The 26,633-nt window shown below is 39.1% G+C and overlaps 2 protein-coding genes across 2 annotated transcripts; both read left to right on the top strand.

Moving 5' to 3' along the window:
• Nucleotide 1: 1 nt before the first annotated feature.
• fam161a (FAM161 centrosomal protein A) lies at nucleotides 2-8,330 on the top strand. Its single transcript, XM_085409065.1, has 7 exons — nucleotides 2-746; nucleotides 2,405-2,673; nucleotides 3,106-4,335; nucleotides 4,574-4,741; nucleotides 4,942-5,041; nucleotides 7,165-7,304; nucleotides 7,399-8,330. Exons 1-7 carry the CDS (start codon nucleotides 591-593, stop codon nucleotides 7,679-7,681), a joined length of 2,346 nt encoding a protein of 781 aa, XP_085265191.1. The 5' UTR covers nucleotides 2-590; the 3' UTR covers nucleotides 7,682-8,330.
• Nucleotides 8,331-8,670: 340 nt separating this feature from the next.
• Nucleotides 8,671-25,897, top strand: xpo1a (exportin 1 (CRM1 homolog, yeast) a). The gene is made up of 25 exons (XM_085409069.1): nucleotides 8,671-9,271; nucleotides 9,813-9,945; nucleotides 10,100-10,201; nucleotides 12,308-12,380; nucleotides 12,498-12,559; nucleotides 13,494-13,538; nucleotides 13,633-13,814; nucleotides 14,409-14,457; nucleotides 14,550-14,669; nucleotides 15,328-15,456; nucleotides 16,734-16,892; nucleotides 19,195-19,377; nucleotides 19,644-19,782; nucleotides 20,145-20,326; nucleotides 20,459-20,615; nucleotides 20,762-20,925; nucleotides 21,121-21,255; nucleotides 21,367-21,550; nucleotides 21,857-21,963; nucleotides 22,776-22,970; nucleotides 23,076-23,244; nucleotides 23,788-23,922; nucleotides 24,094-24,253; nucleotides 24,746-24,842; nucleotides 25,146-25,897. Exons 2-25 carry the CDS (start codon nucleotides 9,820-9,822, stop codon nucleotides 25,290-25,292), a joined length of 3,201 nt encoding a protein of 1,066 aa, XP_085265195.1. The 5' UTR covers nucleotides 8,671-9,271; nucleotides 9,813-9,819; the 3' UTR covers nucleotides 25,293-25,897.
• The last annotated feature ends 736 nt before the right edge of the window (nucleotides 25,898-26,633 follow it).

The following is a 26,633-nucleotide window of genomic DNA, read 5'->3' on the forward strand; positions in this document are numbered from 1 at the left end:
TAAGTAGCAAACTTGCACACTGAAGATTACAGTTAAGAATAACAATAACTGCTAAATTTCACCACTGAATCAAATAAAAGGAATTATTTTTAAATATCCATCACGCAAAGCAGACAAGAACATAAGTCTCAAAAATAATCATGTATTGTTCTAGCTAATTTGTATAAGTAATCTGCATCACAGATGCAAAGTACTTAAGATTTAACCATATCTTTAGACTTAAAATTTATTTTGGGGTACTGCAATTTTGTGAGTAAGGGTACTTCTGGAGGATTAATTTTTCCACATCCATAACTTATGTCATAGTATTAATCAATACATTAAGGCAATTGCAACATTATTTTTTTTGTTCAACTATTCGTTTCACAAATTCTGGTGCTTTTAATTTGTATGGAGCCCAAGGCTTTTCATTTCCTGCCACTCTCCGTCACTTCCCTCCCAACCAAGCTTCTCTGTTGCTAAGGACTTCACTTGCTACCTGCATGTGGATAGAGAGCGAGCTTGTTATCTCGACTGAGTACTCTTACTACAAGTGATTTTGTGACGCAACTTAAAAAAATAAATAAATAAAAAGCAACATTTACAAAAACATGGCAAATGCTCACCGGAAAAACGTTTTGGTTACTTCATGTTTGAAAACGCCGGTAGACCCGCACACCAAAGCGCCGTTAGCTTCGTATGAACGCGAGAGAGTCCTGCCGTGCATGGTTACAGGTCACGTCGACAACCGGGATTACGAGAAAGAGGTAATTTTTACTGAGTTTTAATTGTTGTGTACAGATTCCGATTATCAATTACAACACCTGCCTTTTGTTTAAAAATCCCCTAATAATCAGCCTGCCAGCCCCCTTTTACTGACATGAACCGTAGCTTTCTGGTTAATTTACAGATAGTTAATTTAGATGTTTCCTTTTCCTCAATGGTGGAGGAAAATCCACACAGAAAGTGCATTACTTACATGCTGGAGAAAAAATTGCAGACTAAGTCACTGTAAATACTTTAATCCTGCAAAAAAAGTAATTTATTGTTCCGACAATTGTTAAAATTTATTTTTAATAATAATAATAATAATAATAATTTAGTAATAGTAATTTAACATAGATAGACCCCCGGTCATTCTATACAGACCTTTACATTTATTGTTACTGGGATCTTTGACATATTACAATTTGAGACATTGTATTTTAAATATTAAGTTTAAACTGTCTGTCTGAACAGAGTAGAATCGGCTATTTGTATTTAAAGTTTTTTTTCTCCATTATTATCCAGACTTTACTTTGTGAAGTAAGCCACACACTGTTTCTGATCTGGTTCCAACAGGCCGTTGACAGTTTAAGGTCAGCCTGTGTGGTGGAAGGGATTTGATCTGTTTAATTTGTTTAGCATACTATTTGTGGACTTCCATCTCAGCCACATTATCAGATGTCACATTTAGTGTATAATCCTAAAATCACTCATCTTCTGCTGTTCTTCCATCAAGGATCTTGATAATTTAGTAAAAAGTTGTGAAGGCAGACACCTGATGTAAATTGTGTGTCTGCCTGTCGTGCCTCAACATATGGTCAGTGTCGCTGCTGTGACAGCATAATAGGCTTAGTCCTGGAGGAGTGCTCAATGAGTGGTGGTTAAGCCATTATGTTTGAAGATGTAGGAACATGAAATGGATGAACGTGACAGCTTCACAATTCGTATATTTATTCCATGCAACATTTAATATACTGAATCCAAACATATATTGTTCAAAAAGTTATCTAATGATGACCTATTCTGGTCATTTCCACCTCTGTATTTTGCCTCTTGGACTCTTCTAGAATAGCTTTGCATGATTCACACTCAGATATTACCTATTCATCTTATACTGGGACTTGATACAGCCCCTCAGTCCATCCTCTGTCTGAAACAAGCTGTTTTAGCTCCTCTCCCTAATAAGCCAGCAAACCTTCTCATGATTTGCTGCCGTTTGCAAATTGAAGAGATAAACAGCAGCTGGAAGAAGCATCTGAACCCACAGTAAAAGTGTTGGTGAGATAAGGATATCCCCTATCACTGACACACAGAGCCAAAAACAAAACGAGAATGGAAACATCTCATGTGGCTCACAGAGGTTACTTGTACATTACCTGACCTCTTTATTGTTATTATGACTCATTATTAACTTTGATCATATTTAACATAAGCATCCAACACTGGAACAGCATATCCATCCATCTTCCTCCACCTATGCAAGGTTGCAGGGAGGCTGGAGCCTATCCATGTTGCCATAGGGCGAGAGGCGTGGTACACCCTGGACAGGTCACCAGTCTGTCGCAGGGCAGTGTATAAGTGCAGTGTATTTTGGTCACTTATTATATTTAGATATAAAATGGCTGCTGATTGCAGTATGAGATTGTTGTGACTATTTCAGATGGAGTATGAGGACTCAGGCTCTGATTACTGTGATGAGGACTACGCTGGGACAGGAGGCCCTTTCATGATAAACAATTATAGAGCAGCAGGAGATCGCCTCGACCTCAGTCAAATCTTCTTCTCCAATGAGGAGTACTACAGCAAGCTGGAGGAACTGAAGAAGGCCCACCTGCACACCATGGCAGAGCTGGAGAGCATGTATCGCCAAAAGCTGCAGCTCAAGTCCATGGAGCCATTAGATATGACAGTGATGGATGGAAGGCAGAGGTGGGTGGATTTTGTTCAATATTATGTAAGGAACTAAACACTTGTTCATTGTCTTTCTGTATGTAAAGAATTTTTGGAACAACACTAAACAGACAAAAACCCCATAAAACATATAGTGAAGCTATGCAAATGTGAACCTGTGACCATAGTCCTTTTCTGATTAGAGAAAAGCACACAACTTTTGTATCCAACAATAAACCAGTGATATTGACACTTTTGACAATTTTAAGAATTTTATGAGGCTTTTATATAGTTGGAATTTATTTGTTTAGATTCTGGGCTGCTGACTGGACAAAATAAGCTTTGAGAAATTGTGAATGACATTTTTCACAGCATTTTCTTAAACAAAACTAATAAATTGAATAATTGGTATTATTATTGATGACTTTTGTTCAAGTTTGTTTTTTCTTCTTCTATTTTTTTTTTTTTTAGACTGCCGTGGGTTCATGCTACTGCTACAGCTTCACACTGTCATTTGAGGAAGTCTCACTCTGCTGTTGAACTCAGATGGGTCTCTGGGCATTCAGACTCCTCAGATGAAGATCAAACTGCCAGCAACAATGATGAAAAAGGCATACTGTTTTCCCCCAAAGAGCACATCAAGAATATGTGGAAGGACTTTAAGCTGTCCCCCTATCATGCCCACCTGTCCTCTGCTTCGCTGCGCAGTCTAACAAGTGACCAAAATAAACCACAAAAGAGAACAGGGCACAAGAAACAGAGGAATAAAGATAGAGAGCGGGAGCACCGGAAAGATAGAGTAACTGTCCCAAAACCTTTCCAGATGACACTACGTGAGGCTGAGCAGCGAAAGCGAGGCATAAAGACACGCTCAGAGATTGAACTGGAAAACATAGAGCTGCGACGGCAACTGGAAGAACTGACAGAGTGTCAGAGGAAGTTCCGTGCCAGCCCCGTACCTGCACACATTCACCTGCCACTTTATGATGAGCTACAAGAGCGCAACGAGGAACGACGGCGAGCCATGCGAGAGCGAGAAGAGCAGCATCTCCGGACCATACAGAAGCCATTCAGCTTCCTGGAGCGGGAGCGGCTGAAGAAGGAGCAGAGACAACTACGTCACCTGCAACCATCTGATCAGGAGAAAGTGAAACCCTTCAAGGCCAAGCCTGTGCCAAAGTCTGTCTACATAGCAGCATCAGGGGAGCAGATGAAAGAGGAGCAGCTGTATCGGTCTATCAAGATACAGATGAGGGCTGAGGAGATGCTTCACAATGCTTCCATGCCTCCGAGCATGCTCAAACGACGGCTCAGTGAACGGAAGAATCGCAAAGATGTCAAAGCTGGAGTCGGGGGGGATGATGGCTTTTCACACAGGCCGCAGATAAACAAAGAGGTACCAGATTTCAATGCCAGTTATAGGCGCTTCCAGAAGCATCTGGAGAAACGAAAAGAGATAAAGCCTGCGACTGCGTGTGAACCATTTGAGCTGAGGACATCACAGATTTCCTCACACCGGGAACGGATCCTGACTGATATCGAGAAGGAGCAGAGTAGCCCTCGAACACTGCGCTGGCCATACATCAGCCCTGGGCCAACCCGGACGCCAAACTCAAGCCTCTGTTCATCCCTCTCAGGTAGCCTGGAGGTCCTCCCTGCCAAAGTCACAGATGCCACAAAAAAGCGCCATGAGGCCGTGAGGTACCACCTTAGGGCACCAAAAACTTCCATCATTTTAGTAGAGACAGTGAATTGTCCCATTTAGACAAAGTCCTCACCAGCTGTCTTCCGTGATTAAAAAGAAGGCCTCCTCCCAGCTTCCCCTGCAACCCTTATAACCAAATACACTTATATAGCTTGTTTTTGCACCCATAAGCTTAATTACCTGCACTACCTGTAAACATTCCTACATCCATGACCAAATTTTCTACCTGAATAGGAAGGTGCTGCAGCAGAGGAAGAAGGCTGAGGAGGAGGAGGAGCGGTGGAGGGAAAGGCAGATGCAAAGGGAGAAGAGGCTGCAGGGGCTAGTTCTGAAACGTGCCCAGGCCAATGACCCCCACCTAGCTCTTTCACAGACCCATCCAAACAAGCTCAAAGAGTTCAGGTATGCTGAAAACAGCGCTACTTTCACTCTAAGCTTTGCTGAGCAGGTTTTTGCAAGAAACGCTTGGTTGCAAGTTCCTATGGCCATGCAGTACATTCAAGTTGAGTTTTATATTTGTCTTAAAGTAAGGAAATGCACTTTTTTTCTTTTTCCATGTTCTTTAATGAGAAAGATGATCCACTGCACTCTTATGTTTATAGGAAACAGGATCTTCAGCGCAGGAAGGAATACAAGCAGGAGATCAAAGAAATGCAGGAGAGAGTGAAGGGAAGGCCACTGTTGTTGGAGCAAGTTGCACAGGTGATTGTGTAACCACTACATAGCCACATCATATCACATCATCACCTGCATGACAAACCTGCTGTCTTTCATCTTTTACTACACCATTTGGGTTTTATCATGACGATATATATGTGCCTCTAAAGATTTAAAAATGTGAGGGAAATTAGAACGAAATAGCTTTAAATTTGATGAAAGAACAATTACAAAGAAGCCAAGCAGTAAATATTCATGTGTAAAATGTTAGCAGAAATCTTTTCTTGCTGGAAAGCACACAAAGCATCCATTAAATGCATTTCAACTTTTTGGTGAAATATAACTATTGTTTTTCCAGCTAACTTCACAAAAGAATTTCCCTTTGAATAAATGAAGTCTTTATCTTATCTTATCTTATCTTATCTTATCTTATCTTATCTTATCTTATCTTATCTTATCTTATCACACTCTTGTACAATCCGTGTGTCCTCTCGCTCTCTCTCTCTCTCTCTCCCTCCCTCTATTCTCCTCACTCCTTCATTCTACTGATAATTACACAAACATTGTATCCAACAACAAAATAATATCACACTATGACAATCACTATGATACTTTCTCTCTCTCTCCCCCTCTCTTTGCTGGTTTTGGTACCCTATGTCAAATCAGTGAATTACGTCCACGATTTATGAGTTAGGAAGTAATAAAAGAAGTAATAAAAATTAATGGCAGTCATCATTTTTATGACTATAATAAAATTATAATATTTCATAACTCGGTAATAATCAATAATCATATGAACAAAAAATGTATGATCATGAAAATATGGTGATGGAATAGGATGATGAATAAGCTGTTTAACCTCCTAGGACCTGCGTCCACATATGTGGACATCACATTTTGGGTTATTTAGACCAAAATACTCAATTTTGCTCTACAAGGGCCTGATATCCACTTACGAGGACATTATGCTGCTACTGTTCTATCGAAATTTTAAACAAATATCCTCATATGTGGTTCTCATTTTTCTTAGAAACAAAAATCAGGTAAAAAAAAAAAATCTGGTCATTCTTTGTTTTTACATTCATTGGGTCCCAATCAGCCCAAATATCAAAGAGAAATCAAAAATGCATGCCGTGGAAGAGTTCGGGTCTTAGGAGGTTAGGATAGAAATTCAACCTGTGGAATAATTTATATTTTTGTGCTGCTATCATTTTAAACCAAAAGGTTTACTTTTTTGACCAAAAATGCCACATTGGACCCTTATTTGGGGACCAAATGAATGCAAAGTCTTCTTTACTGGAGGTTAAAAATGGCTCTTTGGCATTTTATTAAAAAAAATCTGAAAGAGCAATGTTGTAAGTGGGAATACGCCTGAATGTGGTGAGGGGACCAGCAAGACTGAGTTGTGGAGCAGCTGGTAAGGACTTGTGTATTTCTGCAAAGTCTGCAAAGCTGTCTTGGTTGATTTCAAAAACTCTGCGTACTTAACTCGTCAGAAGGCCATAAATTCAGATCAAAACTGTCCCACAGTCTCTTAGTGGCTGAAGCGAGAGCCTGCCTCTCTGAAATGACTTTATTGATGGGTCTGGGAGAAGTTCAAGATCATGGCTAGGGGTTACAGTCAGGGGGCTATTTCCGGTAGGTGAAAGTCAGGCAGGCGAGAACTTCTGGTCACTCAAAGTCGCTGGGGTTGAATGAGGGTGAAACAGCTGTTTCACAGCAATCAGGTTAAACCCGGCCTGGTGTAACACATTTTAACACACACACATACACAAGTACCCAAAAACAGGGTCCTGCCAAGGTGGCATTTCTTGTCAAAAAAGTAAACTTTTTGTTTAAAATGACAGCAGCACAAAAATATGAATTATTCCACAGTTTGAATTTCTATCTCAAACAACCTGTTCATCATCCTATTCCATCACCATATTTTCATGATCATATATTTTTTGTTCATATGACTATTGCTTATTACCGAGTTATATCATAAATATCATAATTTATCATGATTTTATGATATTTATAAAAATTGTGACTGCCATTAACTTATATTACTTTCTTTACTACTTCTTAAGTAATTAAATGGAATATGTTCTTTAAGTAGAACATATTCCTTCTTTACAGTACATCTTTAATTATTCTAATAGTTTGAATTTGTCCTGCTGTAACAGAGGAATGCCAAACAGGCTGCAGATAAACACTACACCAACACCCTGCATGGATGTGACGTGACAGAGGAGTTTATCAGCAGTAAAGCAGGCAAATTAGGATCTTCACCCAAATTGTCTCCATCCAGCGAGAGCAAGCAGAGGTAAATCTGTGACGCTTACAAACTTACTAAACTCAGTATTCTATCTGTTAATAAGTAGTCGGTACACTACTCATTATGTTCTTTTAATAATTAGTGACCTTGAGGAAGCAGACCTGGGTTATGAACCAGTTCACTATAGGAAAGTCTTCCTGGATGATGATGTGGATGATCCAGCCGAGAAGGAGGGAGGAAGAGCAGACGAGGAAAGCGACGAGGTCTCGTCTAATTACCAAGACAGTCACCACACAGAGAAGGATTGTCTTGGGGATGATTGCCATTATTCTGATGAAAGTTACCAATACTCAGACGATCACGAGAATTACTCAGAAGACAGTGAACATGCTGCTGACACTAAGGAGCAGGAGGCAGAGGACTGATATTTTAAATGTCATCATGTGTTCTTTCTCTGAGAGAGAAATCTGACCAAATTGTGAAAGGTTAATGTTTCTTTATTATAGGACTTTCAAGCTTGAGCTGTCTTGTTTCATCCCTTGAAACTCACTATTTTTTCTAGTTTTCTATCATTTTTGTGTCATGGCTGTGACAGATGTGAATGATTGCATTATGTGATTTCATTACCATACATTTAAGATAACGACTTTATTTTACTTACTAGAAAGCATAACAGTAACACAAATTTCATGCTTGAGGAAGTAACTTCAGACACAGCCACAAGCCATTGTCACAACACACACTTTGACTTGCCCTGTTAGGAGAACCTTGTGTTTCACTGGTCTTTTCTAGCACTCCATGATCAGAATGTGTCCTGAATTAGTACTAATAGTTCATATTTTTTGTTGTGATGTACTGCTTTAGTTCTTAACATTTTCCCACTTTTTAAGCAGTGTCTAAATTCAACTAAATCAAACTATCACTGAAAATAAACTTAATAAAGAAACAGCAAAATGTAACTTGAATGTTTGGAGTATATTCTCAGATAGTTATATTATTTAATTGTTAAATGTGCATGTTTTCTTTTAGCACGTAAAAATGTGTTATATATAAATACTTAATCGATAGCTGTCCTTTTTTGTATTGGCTTAGAATAAAAGATTTCTAGTTATGTGAAATATTTCATTGACTGGCATTCCTGGACACATGGCCTCGGTTATATCATGACGACTCGTGTAGAAAAAAAGCCACTCATTTAAGAACTAAAAATGGTGTAATTTGGTTAAGCATTTAAGTAATTCAGTATTTGTTGCTTTGGGCCTTAGGCAGAGGTCAGAGTGGAAGATAAACAGGGGGAGGGAGATGAGCCAGATTGACAGCTTCAAACAGCCCATGATAAAGCGTGACGAAATCAATGGCTGAACCAATTAGATGCTCAGTAGGCGGGTGCTTAGTCCAAATTTTACGCGGCGCTCGGCGGGTCGAAACACCGAGAATGAATATCCCGGTCTCAACCGGTTTTAACCGGTCCGTGGTTGGAAGCGTGAGCTTAGAGGAAGAGCACACTTGCACGCACTTAAACATCTTTGCTTCCCAACAGTGTGTGCGAACAGAACCAGAAATAAAACGAGATTATTTTTACTTTGTGACCCGGAATACGACTCCAAGTCTGACTACGTGAAACTCTGGTGTTAGCTTAGCTTGATGTTACATTAGCCAGCGGACCTAAATCATTGACTTTTCCATTAGCACGCTAAGTTGCTATTAGCCTGGTCGGATGTAACTGGTAGCCTACCAATTATGTTTCAGAGTGGCTAAAGACAAGAAACGTCGGATATTCTTTAATATATCGCTAAAAAAAAATCGATGAATATCCAGCTTGACAGCATTTTTAAATTACGACTGTTGGTGTAATCGAGGAAAGCTACTATTAGCTTTTGGCTAACGACTTTTAAGGGCAGCGTAACGTAAACGTGTGCCATGAGATAAAGCTGCGAATTAGTTTGTATCGTATTTAGCGGTTTCACATTATTAAAACCATCAGTAGTTTTCGACGAGCGGACACCAACTATCAGGTAAGTCGCGTCTGATCACCATTAACTTATTAAGACTAACGTCAGGGTGTATCGGTTTTGAAACTAACCACCATTGGTAATGATGACCGGTTATAGAACTCAGACGTCTTACAAGTTATTGTACTTGGTAAACTGGTACCTTTAATTGCGCCCAATAGTGGCAAACGGATCTGAGTGGACGTGTGTTGAATGCTGTATTTGCGGGTTGGCGGCGCTGTTTCGTGTTTCGCCAGTTTATGGTTTGTTTCAGTGACTGTCATAACTTTACCACGAGGGGCTGGCAAAACCGGAATAACCTGTTTCTGACTTATTTATTTCTCCAGAATATCGGTTGTCGATTCCATTTTTTTACGTTCCACTTATCTAGTATGTGTTAGTATTTACAGTGTAAATTTTCAACACTAAAAGGCTTAGTTTTTAGCACTTGTACTGCAAATTTTAATCACAGATGCGGTTCTTTTGTGTTTGGTAGTTCTTTTGTTACTTTTCCCCCAAAGAAAAGTTGGGGTTAAGGTTTCTGTTGCTTCGTTTCCCCTGTCAGAATCTCTATGCCAGCAGAAATGACAATGTTGGCAGATCACCCAGCCAGACAGCTGCTGGACTTCAGCCAGAAATTGGACATAAATCTGTTGGACAATGTTGTCAACTCCATGTATCATGACATTGGATCCCAGGTGTGTTTTATGTGTTTCACCTTCAGTCAAAGCAGTGCTACTTTCAAGTCCCTAATGGGTTTGGGAGCTTGTCTTGTAGCAAATACATGTATGTTAAATTGAAGTATACTTTAAGTTGCTCTAAACCCACTGCTACTATGTTGCTCTTTTCTAGCAACGAGTAGCCCAGGAAGTGCTCACAAACTTGAAGGACCACCCTGATGCTTGGACGAGAGTCGACACCATCCTGGAGTTCTCTCAGAACATGAAAACTAAGGTGTGAGCATAACAAGCATGTATTAAGGAATGCTAGGGCCTTAGACGAGCTACATTATTACACTGTTGAAGACCAGTGTATTAATGTGAGCTGAAGCTTATTGCTTTATCCACATAAGGCTTAGGCTTTCAGGGAGGTGAGGTGTGAGAAATCATTATGATTGACCTAGTGTTTACTGGATATCTTGTACAGTCAATGGGTCATGCTTCACTATCTTTAAATAAGTAGTTTTTGACAGCCTTACATGCTGTGCCTTTTTTTACTAGATCACGGATTTAAAGACTCTTGTGATGCTATCTTCAGTTGTCAGTGCTGTCAGAATGTTTGTTTTGGGCTTCTTTTGGCATTGCTACTGTCTCCATTTGTGTATATAATGGCTCTGAGACTGTGCTTAGTATGCACACTTATTTGTCTTTGGTCTAAGGTACACACAGCTGCTGTTGCAAGAGAGTTAAATGCTTAACTCGTAGGGCTTGAGAGGTGCAAGTGTTGAAGGTTAATGTGTCCATTTATAACAGTTCAATTATTATAACAATGCCAATTCCACACTTGTATATATTTTGTGTAAGAACAGTGACTAAATATGTGGCTGAAGTCTACAATTAGTTTTTTACCTGTCAACACTGACCAAAGGTCATGTATGATTATTGCTTTAAAAGAAAAAAGAGAGAGACACACTTTCCAACTATTTGAATATTGCACACTCAGAAAAAGGCAAAGTAGTACAGTGAGAGACATATTCTGGTATATGTATTTAAACAGAAAGTTACATAAATGCACATTACAAAATAACCGAATAAAATGATTAGTTATAAGTTATATAGAATAAGCATTCAATGTGCTGAACAGCAATGATCTTTTTGAACAAATAACAGGACATAATCAAACCATCAGGGACCAGTGCTGCCTGAAGCTTTTCTCAATAGCCAAATCAGTCAGCAAATTTAAGGTTCCACTGTTTTGCAATCAGTTGACCAAAATCAGAAATTTCCCTGAAGACTGTGGGTGTAAAGTCACTGCTGCAGAATTAGCTTGTGAATTCTCTGCAGTCATTACCACATGGTGCTTTTCAAAAAATTAAAGGTAAAACCAAGTTTGAGCTAACTTTGTGTATTTTAAAAACAAACTACTACATCTAAACTAACTGGGGATTAAAGCTTAAGTGGGAAGTCTGTCATGAGCACAAATATCTCTTAAACTTTACAGTGTAACCTGAAATGCATCTCCCTAAAGATGTAACTACAAGTTGCAGCCCACAGCTATTGTGAAAGGCCTGTTCAGTACCTTTGATTCATCATGTGAATTCCTTTGAACTTCTTCACTGCAGTTTTTGAGTTTATCAATGAGAGAGCAGTCATCATCTCAATATATGGATTAATAATCAAAGCATCAATAAGGACTTTAAAATGATGAGGGGGGAAATCCCAGCTTTTTGTTTTTATCTACTAGCACCATATATAAAACAGCAGGATATAACCATATGATAATTAACACATATTATACCATGCACAATTGGCCACTTATGTAGGTTATGTTGTAGGATGCACCGAAAAAGTCTAAATTAGGCCTTAGCCTGTTACTGATAACTATGTTAATACACCCATATAAATATCTTGAAAGATTCATTTAAGCTAAAGGTTTTTCTATTAAGCATATTATGACTTAATAGTGTTTATCTTTGGTAGCTGATATTTATCCACTTACGTTTACTAATTACATTAGGTCACTTCTCACTCGCACCAGTAGCTGTGTATCTAAACTCTGCCGCAGCCAGAGCTGCACCTTCGCAGCCATTGCTGGGTTCTCCTTCCACAGTCAAATAATTTGCACAATTAAATGTCTAATTACTTTGTGAATTCCATTACATAATTGAATTTAGAATATTCGTTGACAGCCCCAGTAATATCAATGTCTAAAGACCATGGGTCATCAATTTTGGGCTGCACAAAGCTGTCCACATGGGGTCACCGTGGAGACATGACAGTGCAAAGACTCTCCTGAGGTTAGCTCTTGTTTTTGCTTGTAAATCGTGATGAAAGGATTGAGTCTTTTTCAGAGCTCTAACTCATCTTTTCTTTTTTTTTTCTTTTTTCCCCTCCCAAATAGTATTATGCTCTTCAGATTCTGGAGACAGTCATCAAAACACGCTGGAAGATTCTTCCAAGAAATCAGTGTGAAGGTAAAAATCACCCTAATGACATTAATCAGGATATCTGTGTGTTTTCTTCCTCAGATATGTTATTTGTCTGAAAGGTGTAATCAGTTTTCTCTGAACAACACATGTCTGTGTTTTCAGGAATCAAGAAGTATGTTGTTGGACTGATTATCAAGACTTCTTCTGATCCTGCGAACATGGAGGTAAGGTGTCCTGTGTGATATGGTGCACTTAAACATACTCGTGTCATTGTAATAGGGTTGTCCCGATATTAGAATTTCAAACTCTGTTCTGATGTTCAGGAGAATACTTGACACAATTTTTGATACCACAGGGAAGTTTGACCACATTGTGCAACAACAGAAGTAATGGCAAAGACATCATTTCTTGAAAAACTTGATGTATTAATTTTACAAATGATTTAGATTTCATTATAGACTGAAGTTAAAATATATTTTAAAACATATCAATAGATAAAGGGTACAACTGCAGAATACCTAACATATCAAGATATATTTTTTTAATCATTGAAGACAAAGAGGATTATAGAAAAACTACAAATAATAATGTATTTATGCTAATATAAAAACGATAAAAAACCAAGAGTGTTCACTGTGAAGCAGATTGAACCAATCACTCACTGATTGGTTGCACTTCAAAACTGAAGTTATGGCTGGCAACAACAAAATAAGAAATGCATAATTAACACATGGATAAATTATTCCAAAAGCAGAAAAGTATATCATCTTGTACACATCTGCCTTCTCTTCACCGGATCTGCAACCTCTTGCTCATCCAGTGTTCACTCTGTCCTGCCTCACTCTGCAGCTCTTCACTTTACCTCCAAAATTTGCTCAGAGTAGTTTGTCACATTCTCTCCACTGTTCAGCTACTGTTCCCCTGCTGCTCTGCACAGCCAGCAACCCATCTAGTTTCCCATGTGTCCGTAATCCAGTCTGTTACTGCTCAATATTCTATCCATGACCCAGTCAGCCCTGCACCATTTATTAATCTTTTTTCTAACCATAGTCTGCTAGCTGTTACGTGACTGATTAAAAATGGCTAATGTGGCTATTGGGTAGTTGCTAATAGTTAACAGCTAACATAACATGTAACCTTTTTTATGTTTATTTGCAGAAAGAGGGGGTATACATTTCAAAACTCAACATGATCCTTGTACAGGTAAATAGGCATTTAATGTTTGATATAGTGTACATTATTATTGTTTGACATAAAGCAATGATGCTGATGATGAGCTCTATTTCTGGACTTTTAGATCCTGAAGCAGGAATGGCCCAAACACTGGCCCACTTTTATAAGTGATATTGTGGGTGCAAGTCGGACCAGTGAGAGCCTCTGTCAGAACAACATGATCATCCTCAAACTGCTCAGTGAAGAGGTGTTTGACTTCTCCAGTGGCCAGATGACCCAGGTGAAGGCCAAGCATCTCAAAGACAGGTAACTGATCTGATATACTGTATAACTTATGTCGAGCAAATAGTGGACGTCAGGTCTTACATTTGAGTACTGAATACTGAAAGAAGGAGAAATATTGGTTCATTGTTGATTTTGAGTCTTTTATTTTCAGTCCAATCAGGCACAGTTAGAGATATCATATTTTTTTTGATGTTGTGCATTCTCGCGTTTCCATTGCATATTTCGATCAGTCATACTGCATTCCAAAACCTGCAGGTTATATTGTAATTTGTATGCATTTGTATACTGATGATTCCCCCAAAAAAGCTGTGTAGATGTAAGATTGCACCTTTTGTTAACAAAATGTAGCAATTATCCCAGAAGAAGGCTGGGAAGATTGTGAACTCTGACATCCTGAGTGAGACTCCACTTTAATTGGTTTTAGCAGCAGTATGTAAAATTTACTACCATTTGTTAATCTGGTCAACGCAAAGCCAGATTGTTGGTCATTTGGCTCATTGGGTGCCACGGTAGACTCCGCTAGACTTGGGGGAAAAGGGTGAGAGCTTTAAAAAAAAAACAAAAAAAAAAATCCAGATGATGAGTACTTACACTCCGCTCTCTTTTCCCTGTCAGCATGTGCAATGAGTTCTCCCAAATATTCCAGCTGTGCCAGTTTGTAATGGTAAGACAAACAATTTTTTTTCGCAGTTGTTTTCAAAACATTTTGTGCAAGTCTCAATACCTCAATTTGATGTGTATAATTCTTCTCCATAGGAAAATTCCCAAAATGCCCCACTGGTCCACGCTACCCTGGAGACTTTACTCCGCTTTTTGAATTGGATTCCTTTAGGTTACATCTTTGAGACGAAACTCATCAGCACGTTGGTCTACAAGGTAAACCAGATGATACTCTTTCATTAAATAAAACTTGAAATAATTAACTCTAATACAGCGTGATACAGTATGTCTGTGAGTCTGGTTATACTGAAAAACACTGACATGGCATGGTAAGGCCAGTTAAATTAATGTTGTCACGCAAAGTGTCTAAGAACAAATGCTCAGATTTGCACATGGAATCAATTACAAGTAGAAACTTCGAAAAGGTTTTAACCTTAAATTTTGACAACTTTATCAGTTCAAAGGGATCCCACCGTCTGAGCTATGGTGGTTCATCCTAAAGATGCATAACAATATTGTGGAAATATCGCCATTAATCCAGAACTCGTTGTGTCATTGGTTTGGTCAGGAATCAGTCATTTATTACATGCATATAAAGCAGTTGGTGCTAGATAATGATCATAAAATCGTCAAATTGATCTGAACTGGTTACAGCTGCAGGGCTCACAAAACTCGCTAGCCCGACGTCCCGGGGCTAGCGATTTTTGTGAGCCCTGAGCTGACTAAATGTGAGTCTGTCACTATCATAGTTGTTGAGTCAAGGCTGTTAACCAGCTAACTTGTATGCATGTAAGAAATGCATTCCTTCATCACAAATTATAGGAGCAAGAAAAATAGACATGTCAGCACTGACCTGCTGTGTTTTCTTTTTCAGTTCTTGAACGTACCCATGTTTCGCAATGTGACTCTGAAATGTCTGACTGAGATCGCTGGTGTGAGCGTGAACCAGTATGAGGAGCAGTTTGTCAACCTCTTTACCCTCACCATGTCCCAGCTCAAACAGGTATGCACTCAGACCCAATTAGTATTGAGTGCCTCTTGCATTAATTGCACTCAGTGTTACAACGTGCTTACAAATACCGTTTGAGTTATTACACACAAATCTCCAACCTTCCACCTCCACAAAAGCTCAACAGGCAGCACAGGCTGTCAGTCTCTCAGTAAAAGAAAGACCCAAAATAAATGTAGATTAAGTAAGAAATTTTCCTTAGTCCATTCAGAAATGGGCATAAATGTTTTTCAGTGTGTGTATGTGTGAATTCAACAGTTTTGCTGAGTTGCTCTGTTTACAACAGCAGATAAGTTTCAAAAACTGCCCAAATACACAAAGCATGAGAGGAAGCAGTGGATAGTTTAGTACTTTCTGTTCACAAATTAAAATACAGAGTTTTTAGTCACCTTAAAACCAACTACTTTCACTGTGCTGTGTATTGTGAATGTGCTTGTACAGAGTGCCTTAGGCTAAAGTGAAGAGTTTAATCCTTTCTGAGACCATTGCATGAGCTCAGGCTTTTCTGAATGAATCATGTAATAATCACAGCTGTGTTTCACACACAAGAATATTATGTCGTCTGTAACATTGAGCAGACTGACATATGGTGCTATAGCAAGTCAGGTCATAGGCTTTATTTGTACTGTAGAACTGTTTCGTTGTAGCCCATTTTATGTTGTACATCAGTGTCTATCAATAGGTAAACTGTACTTTATCAAACATTTAAACTCTTACTTGATAAGTCATCGTTTATTCTCTCCAGAGTCTCTGTACTAAGTACTTTTCTATGTACTTTAGTACTTCAGGCTCCACTCTGACTATCTAAGAACAAAATGATGCTAGTGCATGAGATGGAGAAGTTTTCTGCGTAGCTGTGGCCTGACAAATTATCTGAACAGAAGATTATAAAATGTAATGAATATAAGATCAGGGTTTCTTTAGTTACCAGAAAATTTTACATTTCTAAAGTTATAAGTAAACCTGGTCCTTACTTTACATGATATTCATTAAAACATTCCTTAAATGAAACTATACTAAACGTTATCACCCAGTATTCCTTAACAGGCAGTGTTTCTGGTATAACTTTGTGGTTTATATTCTAGTTTTAGATTAAAGTTGAATCTTGAGTGGTCTCATAGTTGAGTATAAGATAAAACTTGATTACAGCAAATGCAATGTCCACAAACAAAACCCCAAATGGATTCAATGAAAGCTTTGAAGATAAATTAATAATTATAAGGCTTTGCAGTAATCTCTCTCTCTTTTTTTTTTTTTTGCTGTTTGGCCAGATGCTGCCTTTAAACACAAACATCAGAGTGGCGTACGCCAATGGGAAGGATGACGAACAAAACTTTATTCAGAATCTGAGCTTGTTCCTCTGCACTTTCCTCAAAGAACATGGCCAGCTCATTGAGAAAAGGCCCAACCTACGCGAGACACTCATGGAGGTAGGCGGACAACACAGCAACACAAACGAGAACATTTTCACTGTTTTTCTTTTTGTTTGTTTGTTTGTTTCTTTTTTCATGTGGACCCTGAACTCTCATGTTGTGGCTTACAGTCATTTTGTCTATATTAGCATCCCTTTCTGTATCAGGTGACTGCCAGATTTTCTTTTTCTCCTCATGCATTTTGTCCTTATTACTAGGGATGGGTATCGTTTAGGTTTTATCCGATACCGGTGCCAAACCGGTACTTTTGAAACGGTGCCGGTGCTCAAACCGGTGCTTAAAGAATGGAGAACACAAAATTGGTCCAAAAACCTCTCATGTTCAGCTGGTTTTTTGTAAAAAGATAACAATGTTAGCCTTTTCTGCAGCTATGGGGCATATATGGCATCACTCTTGGCTGGAAGCAGTGCTTAAACAATGGAAAAAAACACAAACTTTGTCCAAAAACCTCTCATGTTTAACTGTTTTCCACTTTTTCTTTGGTCATTTTAGCCTTTTTGGCCAGGGTGAAGGGAGTACCTGCCATCAAACAAGAAGACAGCCGCATGTAACTACAACGCTGTTTGCTAGTTCACCTTACATGCATTAATGTAATAACGTGGTTAGCCTACTCAACGTAAATTACACACGAACAACATTAAGCTACTCACGCAGAGAAGAACGGCTGCTGCTGCATCATCATCCTCATCATTTCTGCTACACTGACAGGGCTAGGGGCCAGGACTCTCCTCTTCGTGTTTTTGGGGATGTTGCTAACTCTGGGTCCGATAACAGGCACCACACCCGCAGTAGATGTGCTCGGTGTGAGGTCTCGCAGCAAGCTGTCAAATACGCCGCATTTTTCGGCTTTAAAAAAAAAAAAACATTATGCGTCGCCAGGTGTTTCATCGGATTCGAGGTGTTACTTCCTTTGACAGTATCACAGTATCAGCTTAAAGCACTTGTTGCTGCTGAGTTTCCATATTTTGCTGTGAAGTACAGCCAGACTTTTGACCGCTTCGCTTTGGGCATTTTAATCTGTAGCTCTGCTCTAAAAGAACGTACGTACCTGGGCCCGCCTACTATCCTCGGAAACGTAAACTGATTGGCTAGAATCTAAAGTGCATCACAGCTCAGGAAAATAAAGCACCGAAATGTGCGCTGCTTTTTGGTCTGGTTACTACCGTTTATGTCAGAACCGGTGCCGATACCGGTACCCATCCCTACTTATTACACTTTTGCAATGGTATACATTTTGAAGCAATTACACTGGGATGGTCGACCTATCTCTTTTCCACTTAAATAAGTATAGATAGTTAATTGTTCTGGGAACTGTGAAGAATGAGAGTAGCACAGGAAATATCAGTAATCTGTACTGCAATTTAACCATAAAAAGGCTCATTAATTTTGATTATGTAAACATAACTTATCTGTTTGTTTTATGAAATATAAAACGCTAAGGACAAGTGGACCAGGAAATCAGGAAGTTGCTTAAAAAGTAAAAGGGAGATTATTTAAATTACAAACTGTACCATTATATTATCTTCATACTATATTTATAGGACAGCCAATGAAGACTACTTGATTATGCTTGAAACCAACAAATTCAGGGCATACTATGTCCCACATTTGGTTAAAGAAAGTGAGGAATATCCTGAGATCTTTTGACTTTAAAAAGCTCACTATAAAGAAGTGTATTGCATCTGATCGTGTTATAAAAGTTTTCTGTCTTGCAAATGTCAGTACTAAAGCACTGAGTACATCCATACTGAACGAATAACTGACCTGAGAAGACCTAGTTGTCCTATATCTGTTCTGAAGCACAAAGATTTTAAGGATAGGAAACATCTTCATAAATGCACCTGAGATTATGTTGATTCCAAGAAATGGAATCCTTATCACTTACTTTTACACACAAGAAATCAACATTTATAAAACCACTGTAAAGTGTTTTGTTTCAGTCAGACTTTTTCCAGTGAGTCCATGAAGATGCCAGAATCTTTTCTTTGACAGCTGATTTTCTTCTTTCAGCTTCTTTTGAGCTTCTCATCTGTGAGAGCTGTGATTCTTGACTGGCTGGTTCTTTATTTTCGTCTGATGTTGGAGAACCCATTGTTATGTAATTGTGGATGACCACCACATTTTACCTACAACAGGATAATTTAACTAGTCTGTGACTGACCAGAAGAGTCATGACATAATAACCCCCACTTTAAAAAAAGAATAGAAGTTTGAATAATGACATACATCCCTTTGTTTCATCAGTTGACTTGAAACATTTAAAGTTGTCCAGCCTCACCACACTTTGTCCTGTCTGCAGGCGCTGCACTACATGCTGCTGGTGTCAGAAGTGGAGGAGACGGAGATCTTTAAGATCTGTTTGGAATACTGGAACCACCTGGCAGCTGAACTCTACAGAGAGAGTCCCTTCTCCACTTCCAGCACTCCACTGCTCTCTGATGTCCCACCACGCAGACACCTTTACCTACCTGTGCTCTCCCAGGTTGGGCTGCTATTACGCACGCACACACAGAGATTGTATCCTCAAAATGTCAGTGGATTAAGAGGTCACACTCTTGTCCCAAATGCAACTTATGATTATATTGAACAGCATTACAATCATATTGTTATGATTATTTATTGGTCATGTTTTTTTTTAAATGGCATAAAATGCTTGCAAACATCTAAAACAAAATAATTGCATTTTTTACACTGTTCTTACAAAACTGATGTGTCTAACTGACTCTCTATATCCCTGTCTTCTTTCAGGTGCGTCTACTGATGGTGAGCCGTATGGCCAAACCAGAGGAAGTGCTCGTGGTGGAGAACGATCAGGGCGAAGTGGTCAGGGAGTTTATGAAGGACACAGATGCAATCAACCTTTACAAGAACATGAGAGAGACTCTTGGTAAGTTGTTAACGGTCTTTGTGACTAACTATAAAATATTATATTTATAATATTACTTATTTATATTTATAAAATATTTTAATTGTGCAGTTTTCAGGGGTTTTTCTCACTGTCAAGTTACGTCCTGTATGTACCAGGCTGTTATTCAACATTTAAGACCTTTCAGTTGTAATTTTATGCTTCAGTAATGTATGCTGCTCCTGTGGGGTCTCAAAGAGGATTAATTTTTTTTCTTTAAATTTATGAAAACCAAAAATGGGTTTATTAAAAGATCTGGCATCTTGTTATTAAAATGGTGTGGTCAGCAGCACTTACTGGTTATATTGGCACTTTGTATTAAGTAACTCTCTCTTTGTGCACAGTGTATCTGACTCATCTGGACTATGCTGATACTGAACGCATCATGACAGAGAAGCTTCACAACCAGGTGAATGGCACCGAGTGGTCGTGGAGAAACCTGAACATGCTGTGCTGGGCCATTGGTTCCATCAGCGGAGCGATGCATGAGGAGGATGAAAAGAGGTTCCTTGTGACTGTCATCAAGGTGAAACATACATTGTTGTAGCACATGTCATTAACACAGTATGGCATCAGTATGGCTGAAAAATATGTTTAGATTTTGTCAGTCTCTGTAACACCAAACAATATAAATTGATTAGGTGTGTTACAATCGCAGGACCTGCTTGGCTTGTGTGAGCAGAAAAGAGGCAAAGACAACAAGGCCATAATAGCATCAAACATCATGTATATCGTGGGTCAGTATCCTCGCTTCCTGCGAGCCCACTGGAAGTTCCTCAAGACGGTCGTCAACAAGCTGTTTGAGTTTATGCATGGTGAGATATTTTGTGCTGAATTTTTGTGTTTTTCTGATGCTTGGTGTTAGGAGAATGTTGAAACGATGCAAAGCATTGTTACACTGCTGTCAATGAATAAGGCTTATTGTGATTTTGTTCGGCTTATTCTCTTTTTCCTCGCACAGAGACACATGATGGCGTTCAGGACATGGCATGTGATACTTTCATCAAGATAGCCCAAAAGTGCCGCCGTCATTTTGTGCAGGTTCAGGTGGGAGAGGTGATGCCCTTTATAGATGAGATTCTGAACAACATCAACACCATCATTTGTGACCTGCAGCCTCAGCAGGTGAGCCCTGCCCAGTGTCTGGACTTATTCACGTGGTTTTGTTATAGTTCTGCTGTTAAATAGGTTTAAGTGCGTCTGTCAGACTTTCACGGGATGGAAATTGTGTTTTGCAGTAGAACTTTTCGTTTGCTAAGTTCCAAACCTACATGTTGACAAAGGTCTATGTTAGAATTAAGCCCAGTCCCATTCCTGCAGGTTCATACATTTTATGAGGCAGTGGGCTACATGATTGGAGCTCAGACAGACCAGGCTGTTCAAGAGCTTCTGATAGAGAAATACATGCTGCTGCCTAATCAGGTGTGGGACAGCATCATCCAGCAAGCCACTAAGGTGAGAAACCATGTAATGTGCCAGTGCTGTTACATTGTCAATAAGGCAGCCTGCAGCCCACTTCTGTTTTGTTAGTGTGTGCTTAATCTTTAACATGGACTTGTGCTACAGAATGTGGATATCCTGAAGGATGCAGAGACGGTGCGTCAGCTGGGCAGCATCCTCAAGACAAACGTCAGAGCCTGCAAAGCTGTTGGCCATCCCTTTGTTGTCCAGCTAGGACGCATCTACCTGGACATGCTCAACGTCTACAAATGTCTAAGTGAAAACATTTCCTCAGCCGTCCAAAGCAATGGTAAGTTTATGGGCTCTCCCTCAATTTATTAACCAGACTAATGTTTGAGCCTTATCAATAAAGTACTGTTAGACTGCTTACCACATAAAACCTACAGTAGTAAAGAAATGGGAATTCAAGCACACAGCATCACTGTTGTGACAATATAACCAGTAAATCACAGTAATAATTTTGACCAAAAAAATAATGTGCAAAAACTTACTGCCAAGTTTTTTTGATGAAACCCTTGAAAGTTTATTCATCCTCAGTATGTGCTCATTGGAGACGTCAGCCACTTAAACTTGTTGGTTTTTCTCGTTTGTACAGGTGAGATGGTGACTAAGCAGCCTCTGATTAGGAGTATGAGGACCGTAAAGAGAGAGACGCTAAAATTAATCTCTGGCTGGGTCAGTCGCTCCAATGACCCTCAGATGGTGAGCCTGGCCTTGTTTTGTTTCCTCTAGTCTGTTCTCTAATGAAACAGATTCAAATCTGTGTTTATGGAGACTTCTGTTTCGAGCAGTAATTCATATAAAACCCCTCCTGCATTTATTTAGCAATGAAGAAATAAATGCTGCAGGTAACAAACTGAAAATTGTAATAACTGCTTTGCATGTAAGCATGGGTTTCTTTTCCCCTCAGAAACAATGAGAAGCTTAAATTAGATTTTTTTCCCTGCTATAACCCTAAGTATGACCAAAGCATGTTCTTTCAAACCTTCACTGTCTCTGGAAAATGGGCACTATTATTATTTTGAAGCTAGAGTGCAAATTAATAATGTTAAAATTGTGTTAATGAAACGCTTAACTAAAATCTGTCATGGTTAAAGTCAAATGTCTGTAAATGTAGTAAATTATTGTAAAAGGAGTTGTCAGTTTTCACCTTCTAATTATATTTTTAAGGCTCCAGTAGTTAATGGTGTGTTATACTAAAGAGTTATTCAAAATCTTTTAATATCTGTCTTAAAGGAACGAGAGAACAGCTCTTTTACTCAGTGTGATTGTTTTTAATGTACTTTTAATTTGATCTGTTATTGTATATTTTACACATGTTTGTATGGGATATTGTATTTGTTTTAAATGTTATATACCTATGTGGTATGTGACTTTTGTTGCCATGATGCCAGGTCTCTCTTGGAAATGAGATTTTTAATCTCAATGAGATTTTTTACCTGGATAAATAAAGGATTAATAAAATATGAGGGTGTGAAACACCCATCATAATTGCTGCCGTTCCTTTGGTTCAGGTGGCAGAGAACTTTGTGCCTCCCCTGCTGGAAGCTGTGCTCATAGACTACCAGAGGAATGTTCCAGCTGCCCGGGAGCCTGAGGTCCTCAGCACCATGGCAACCATTGTGAACAAGTTGGGAGTCCATATCACCGGAGAAATTCCCATGATCTTTGACGCTGTCTTCGAGTGCACTCTGAACATGATAAACAAGGTTTAACTGAGTTGATTTAACTGTATCTGATAGAATAGAATAAAAATTTAAAGTTGAACAGTTTATAACCCTTCTTAACTCCTTGTTTTCCATTTATGCCTGTAGGACTTTGAAGAATTTCCAGAACACAGAACCCATTTCTTCTACCTCCTTCAGGCTGCCACCTCCCAGTGCTTCCCAGCCTTCCTATCTATTGCCCCAGCTCAGTTCAAACTGATCCTGGACTCCATCATCTGGGCTTTTAAGCATACGATGAGAAATGTGGCTGACACAGGTCTGAACTGAAAGCACTAACCCTGTTAGATTGTTCAGACAACACAGAGGGAGATGCTTTTTTTCTGCTTTTGATTCGATGTGATGTTGTTGAGATCGGGTATCCCTAATGTGATCAGCTCTGAGACTGATCATATGAGCCATAAACTGTTCACAAGCTGTTCCTGTTTAGTTTAGTTTTTTTTTTGTTTTTTTGTTTTTTTTTGGGGGGGGGGGGTTTAACAAGAGGCAGCCAATAGGTATAAAAATGCTTAAAAGAGAGAGAATCTAAACTTTTTCAACAAATGAAGTGAGACTACGTATAAGATAAGTAAGGATGGGATAAAAATATTGAACAGCTGAAGATATGATGCACAGTTAGTGTTTTTATTCTAGTGCAGTGCTGGAATAGAAATATGGAGCACAACAGTTCAAAATAAAAGTAATATACCACACAATACAATATCAAGTAATATGCAAAATTTGAAACTGACCTTACGTGTATGTAGTGCAGATTCTTCTCAAATCTCTGCTGATCTAAAGGATGTCGCATCCTCTTTTGCAGGCTTGCAGATCCTATATACTCTCCTGCAGAATGTTTCTGCAGAGGAAGCAGCAGCGCAGAGCTTCTACCAGACGTACTTCTGTGACATTCTGCAGCACATCTTTTCTGTGGTCACGGATACATCTCACACTGCAGGTAAAGAGATTATGAATGTATCATCACACAATTATAAAGGCTTCTCAGTTTGACCTTTATATAAATACAATAATGATGCAGCACTCCATTTTCAGTGTAGTCAGGAGCCAGTTTTTTTATAAGACCAGCCAGTAACTAAATAACCAGCGTGTTGTTCTTCCCTTTCTCTAGGATTAACGATGCATGCCACCATCTTGGCGTATATGTTTAACCTGGTGGAAGAGGGGAAAGTTAGTGTTGCTCTGAGTGCTGCAAGCCCAGCCAACAATCAGGGACATGTCCAGGAGTACATCGCCAACCTGCTCAAGACAGCCTTCCCCCACCTCCAAGAGTAAGTCAGCTGAACCTTGCTTTGAACTCTGCTGCCCGTATTATTACTAGGACTCCCTCTACTCACCATCACACCTATCCTGAAGCAGCTTCACTGCTTCCTGGTTCAACTCCGTATTAATTTCAAAATACTCCTCCACACATTTAAGGCTATTCATTCTCTCTCCCCCCACCATAACTCTCTGACATGGTACAGATCCCATCCCGGTGCCTCAGATCCTCCTCTTCTTCTTTCTGTTCCTTCATTTCATTGTATTACCGTGGGGGGCAGGACTTTTAGTTGCTTTGTTTTATTATTGTGTTCATTTCCTGTTTTTATGCTTGTCTTATTTGTTCTGTAAAGTGTCCTTGAGTGTTTTGAAAGGTGCTTTTTTTCTTGAATATGAGGCCAAAAAATTAAACTGTTGCAGAATTACAACAGATGTTATTTTTGACCACAGTTTTACAAGTTGTACTTTCCAGACTTGAGGCTCATTGAATGTTTTATCTACAGTGCCCAGGTGAAGGTGTTTGTGACGGGTCTATTCAGCCTCAATCAGGATATCCCAGCCTTTAAGGAGCACCTAAGGGACTTCCTTGTGCAGATCAAGGTGAGAAAATGGCCAAAAAAACTTGTCAGCTAGAAATTGACTTTGCCAACACAAAAGTCAATGAGCAATGATTCTTAGCTTGGATCCAAAGTATGCCAACCTTTGTGCTCAAATTTACATGAGCATAAAGATATTATTCATCAATGAAAACACTGCAGACACCTGCTTCTTAGTAGAAGAATAGAATTTAAGAGTAGAAGAGTTGAATTTAAAAGCACTGGTGTTGAAACTGTGTGGTTTAAGGAGCACAACACACCCAAATGAATCCAAATTTCCAAACCGTCCACTTGTGTGGTCTTGCAGGAGTTTGCTGGTGAGGACACGTCAGACCTCTTCCTGGAGGAGAGAGAGACAGCTCTGCGCCAAGCCCAGGAAGAAAAACACAAGCTCCAGATGTCTGTGCCCGGCATCCTCAACCCCCATGAGTTGCCAGAGGAGATGTGCGACTAAAGTGACCATAGCCCCTACGGACCAACTCTGAAGGGAGAAAGTTCAACAGGGAGCAAAGACATTTCCTGTTGTTTTCCTTCCAAGTGTGGTTGTGTGGAAGTGTGTGTTGAAGAGAATTGGAGAGGGGGACCCGGCACTCGGTTGTATGTCGACCAAATTCTGTCAATATGTAAATGAGAATCGCCCCTTATTACTACCCCCAATTCTGGCACAGATTCCTCCCCACCACCAGCTTCTTTTATATTACATTGTTTATGTAACATGCCATCTTTTGTTACCTTCTTGCTGTCAAAGCTTTGTTTGGCCATGCATTCATTTAAACCTGCATGAAGTTGTAAGAAGTAATGGTTATTTTTTAACCTACTACATGCTTATTTCAACTTCCTTCCCACTTGTTAATATGTAATATATATATAATGTTGAAACACTTGCAATGGTTATGTGACAGATTGCTCCAGTTTCACAAGTGCCATGTGCACTGTGCAGAACGAATGTGATGTTCAAGGGGTCCATTTGTACTCCTTTGCTTCCTGTGTTTGTTGTTTTGGTTTTTGAGTGTGGTTGTTTTGTTTCTTTTCTTTTGTTTTGGCTTTCTGATAAATTCAGGGCTTCGGTTCCTCTGCTTTTGGATGAGTGCGTGCATATCATCCTGTTTGTAAAGCTGTCTTAGTACTCTGAAAATATAAAGTTGGCTATTTTTACAAAACATTCTGTATGATTCTCTTCTTTCTGTAAGCCTAACCTTAAGGACCTAAAATAGATAAGCTTCAGGTGCTACTGATAGGTCAGATGAGATGCAGTTTTTAAGTGAATAATCACTACACTTAAAAAGCCACTGTGGTGCCCCAGTCAGTTATTTGCAGCACGCATATATGAAACATTGGAGATGTTGAACTAAATCAACTTGCACATTTATCCAAATATAGCACTTCTTTGATACTACAGAAGGAGTAATAACAAGTTTTGTTATACATTTTAAAATGGATAAATTATACTTGATTTCTGTGATATACCCTGCGCAAAAAATGACCACTTTTTAATTGAGTATAGCATCAAATTAACTAGATTCATTTTTTTTTTTAAATATTGATCTGGTCAGTTAGGTAGCAGAGGGGGTTAATGAGTTGCTTTCGTTGCAGGAGCAACACTGAGTCAACTCACGGGTGATCACACCCACAAACTACACCCTTTTTGGCTCCTACCTCAAAGCACACTGTGTTCTGTTGATCTTATGTGCTGCACAATAATGTTTAATATTTAGTATTTACTGTCATATTCCCATATATCATTGGGATGTTGTTTATTCTATTACTCTTGTTCTCTTCTGCTTGCTTTCTTTTT

This window comes from Rhamphochromis longiceps, linkage group LG6 (assembly GCF_057381845.1).
Source record: "Rhamphochromis longiceps isolate RC_006_pf linkage group LG6, R_longiceps_female_GT1.1, whole genome shotgun sequence".
In the NCBI taxonomy this organism is placed as follows: Eukaryota; Metazoa; Chordata; class Actinopteri; order Cichliformes; family Cichlidae; genus Rhamphochromis; species Rhamphochromis longiceps.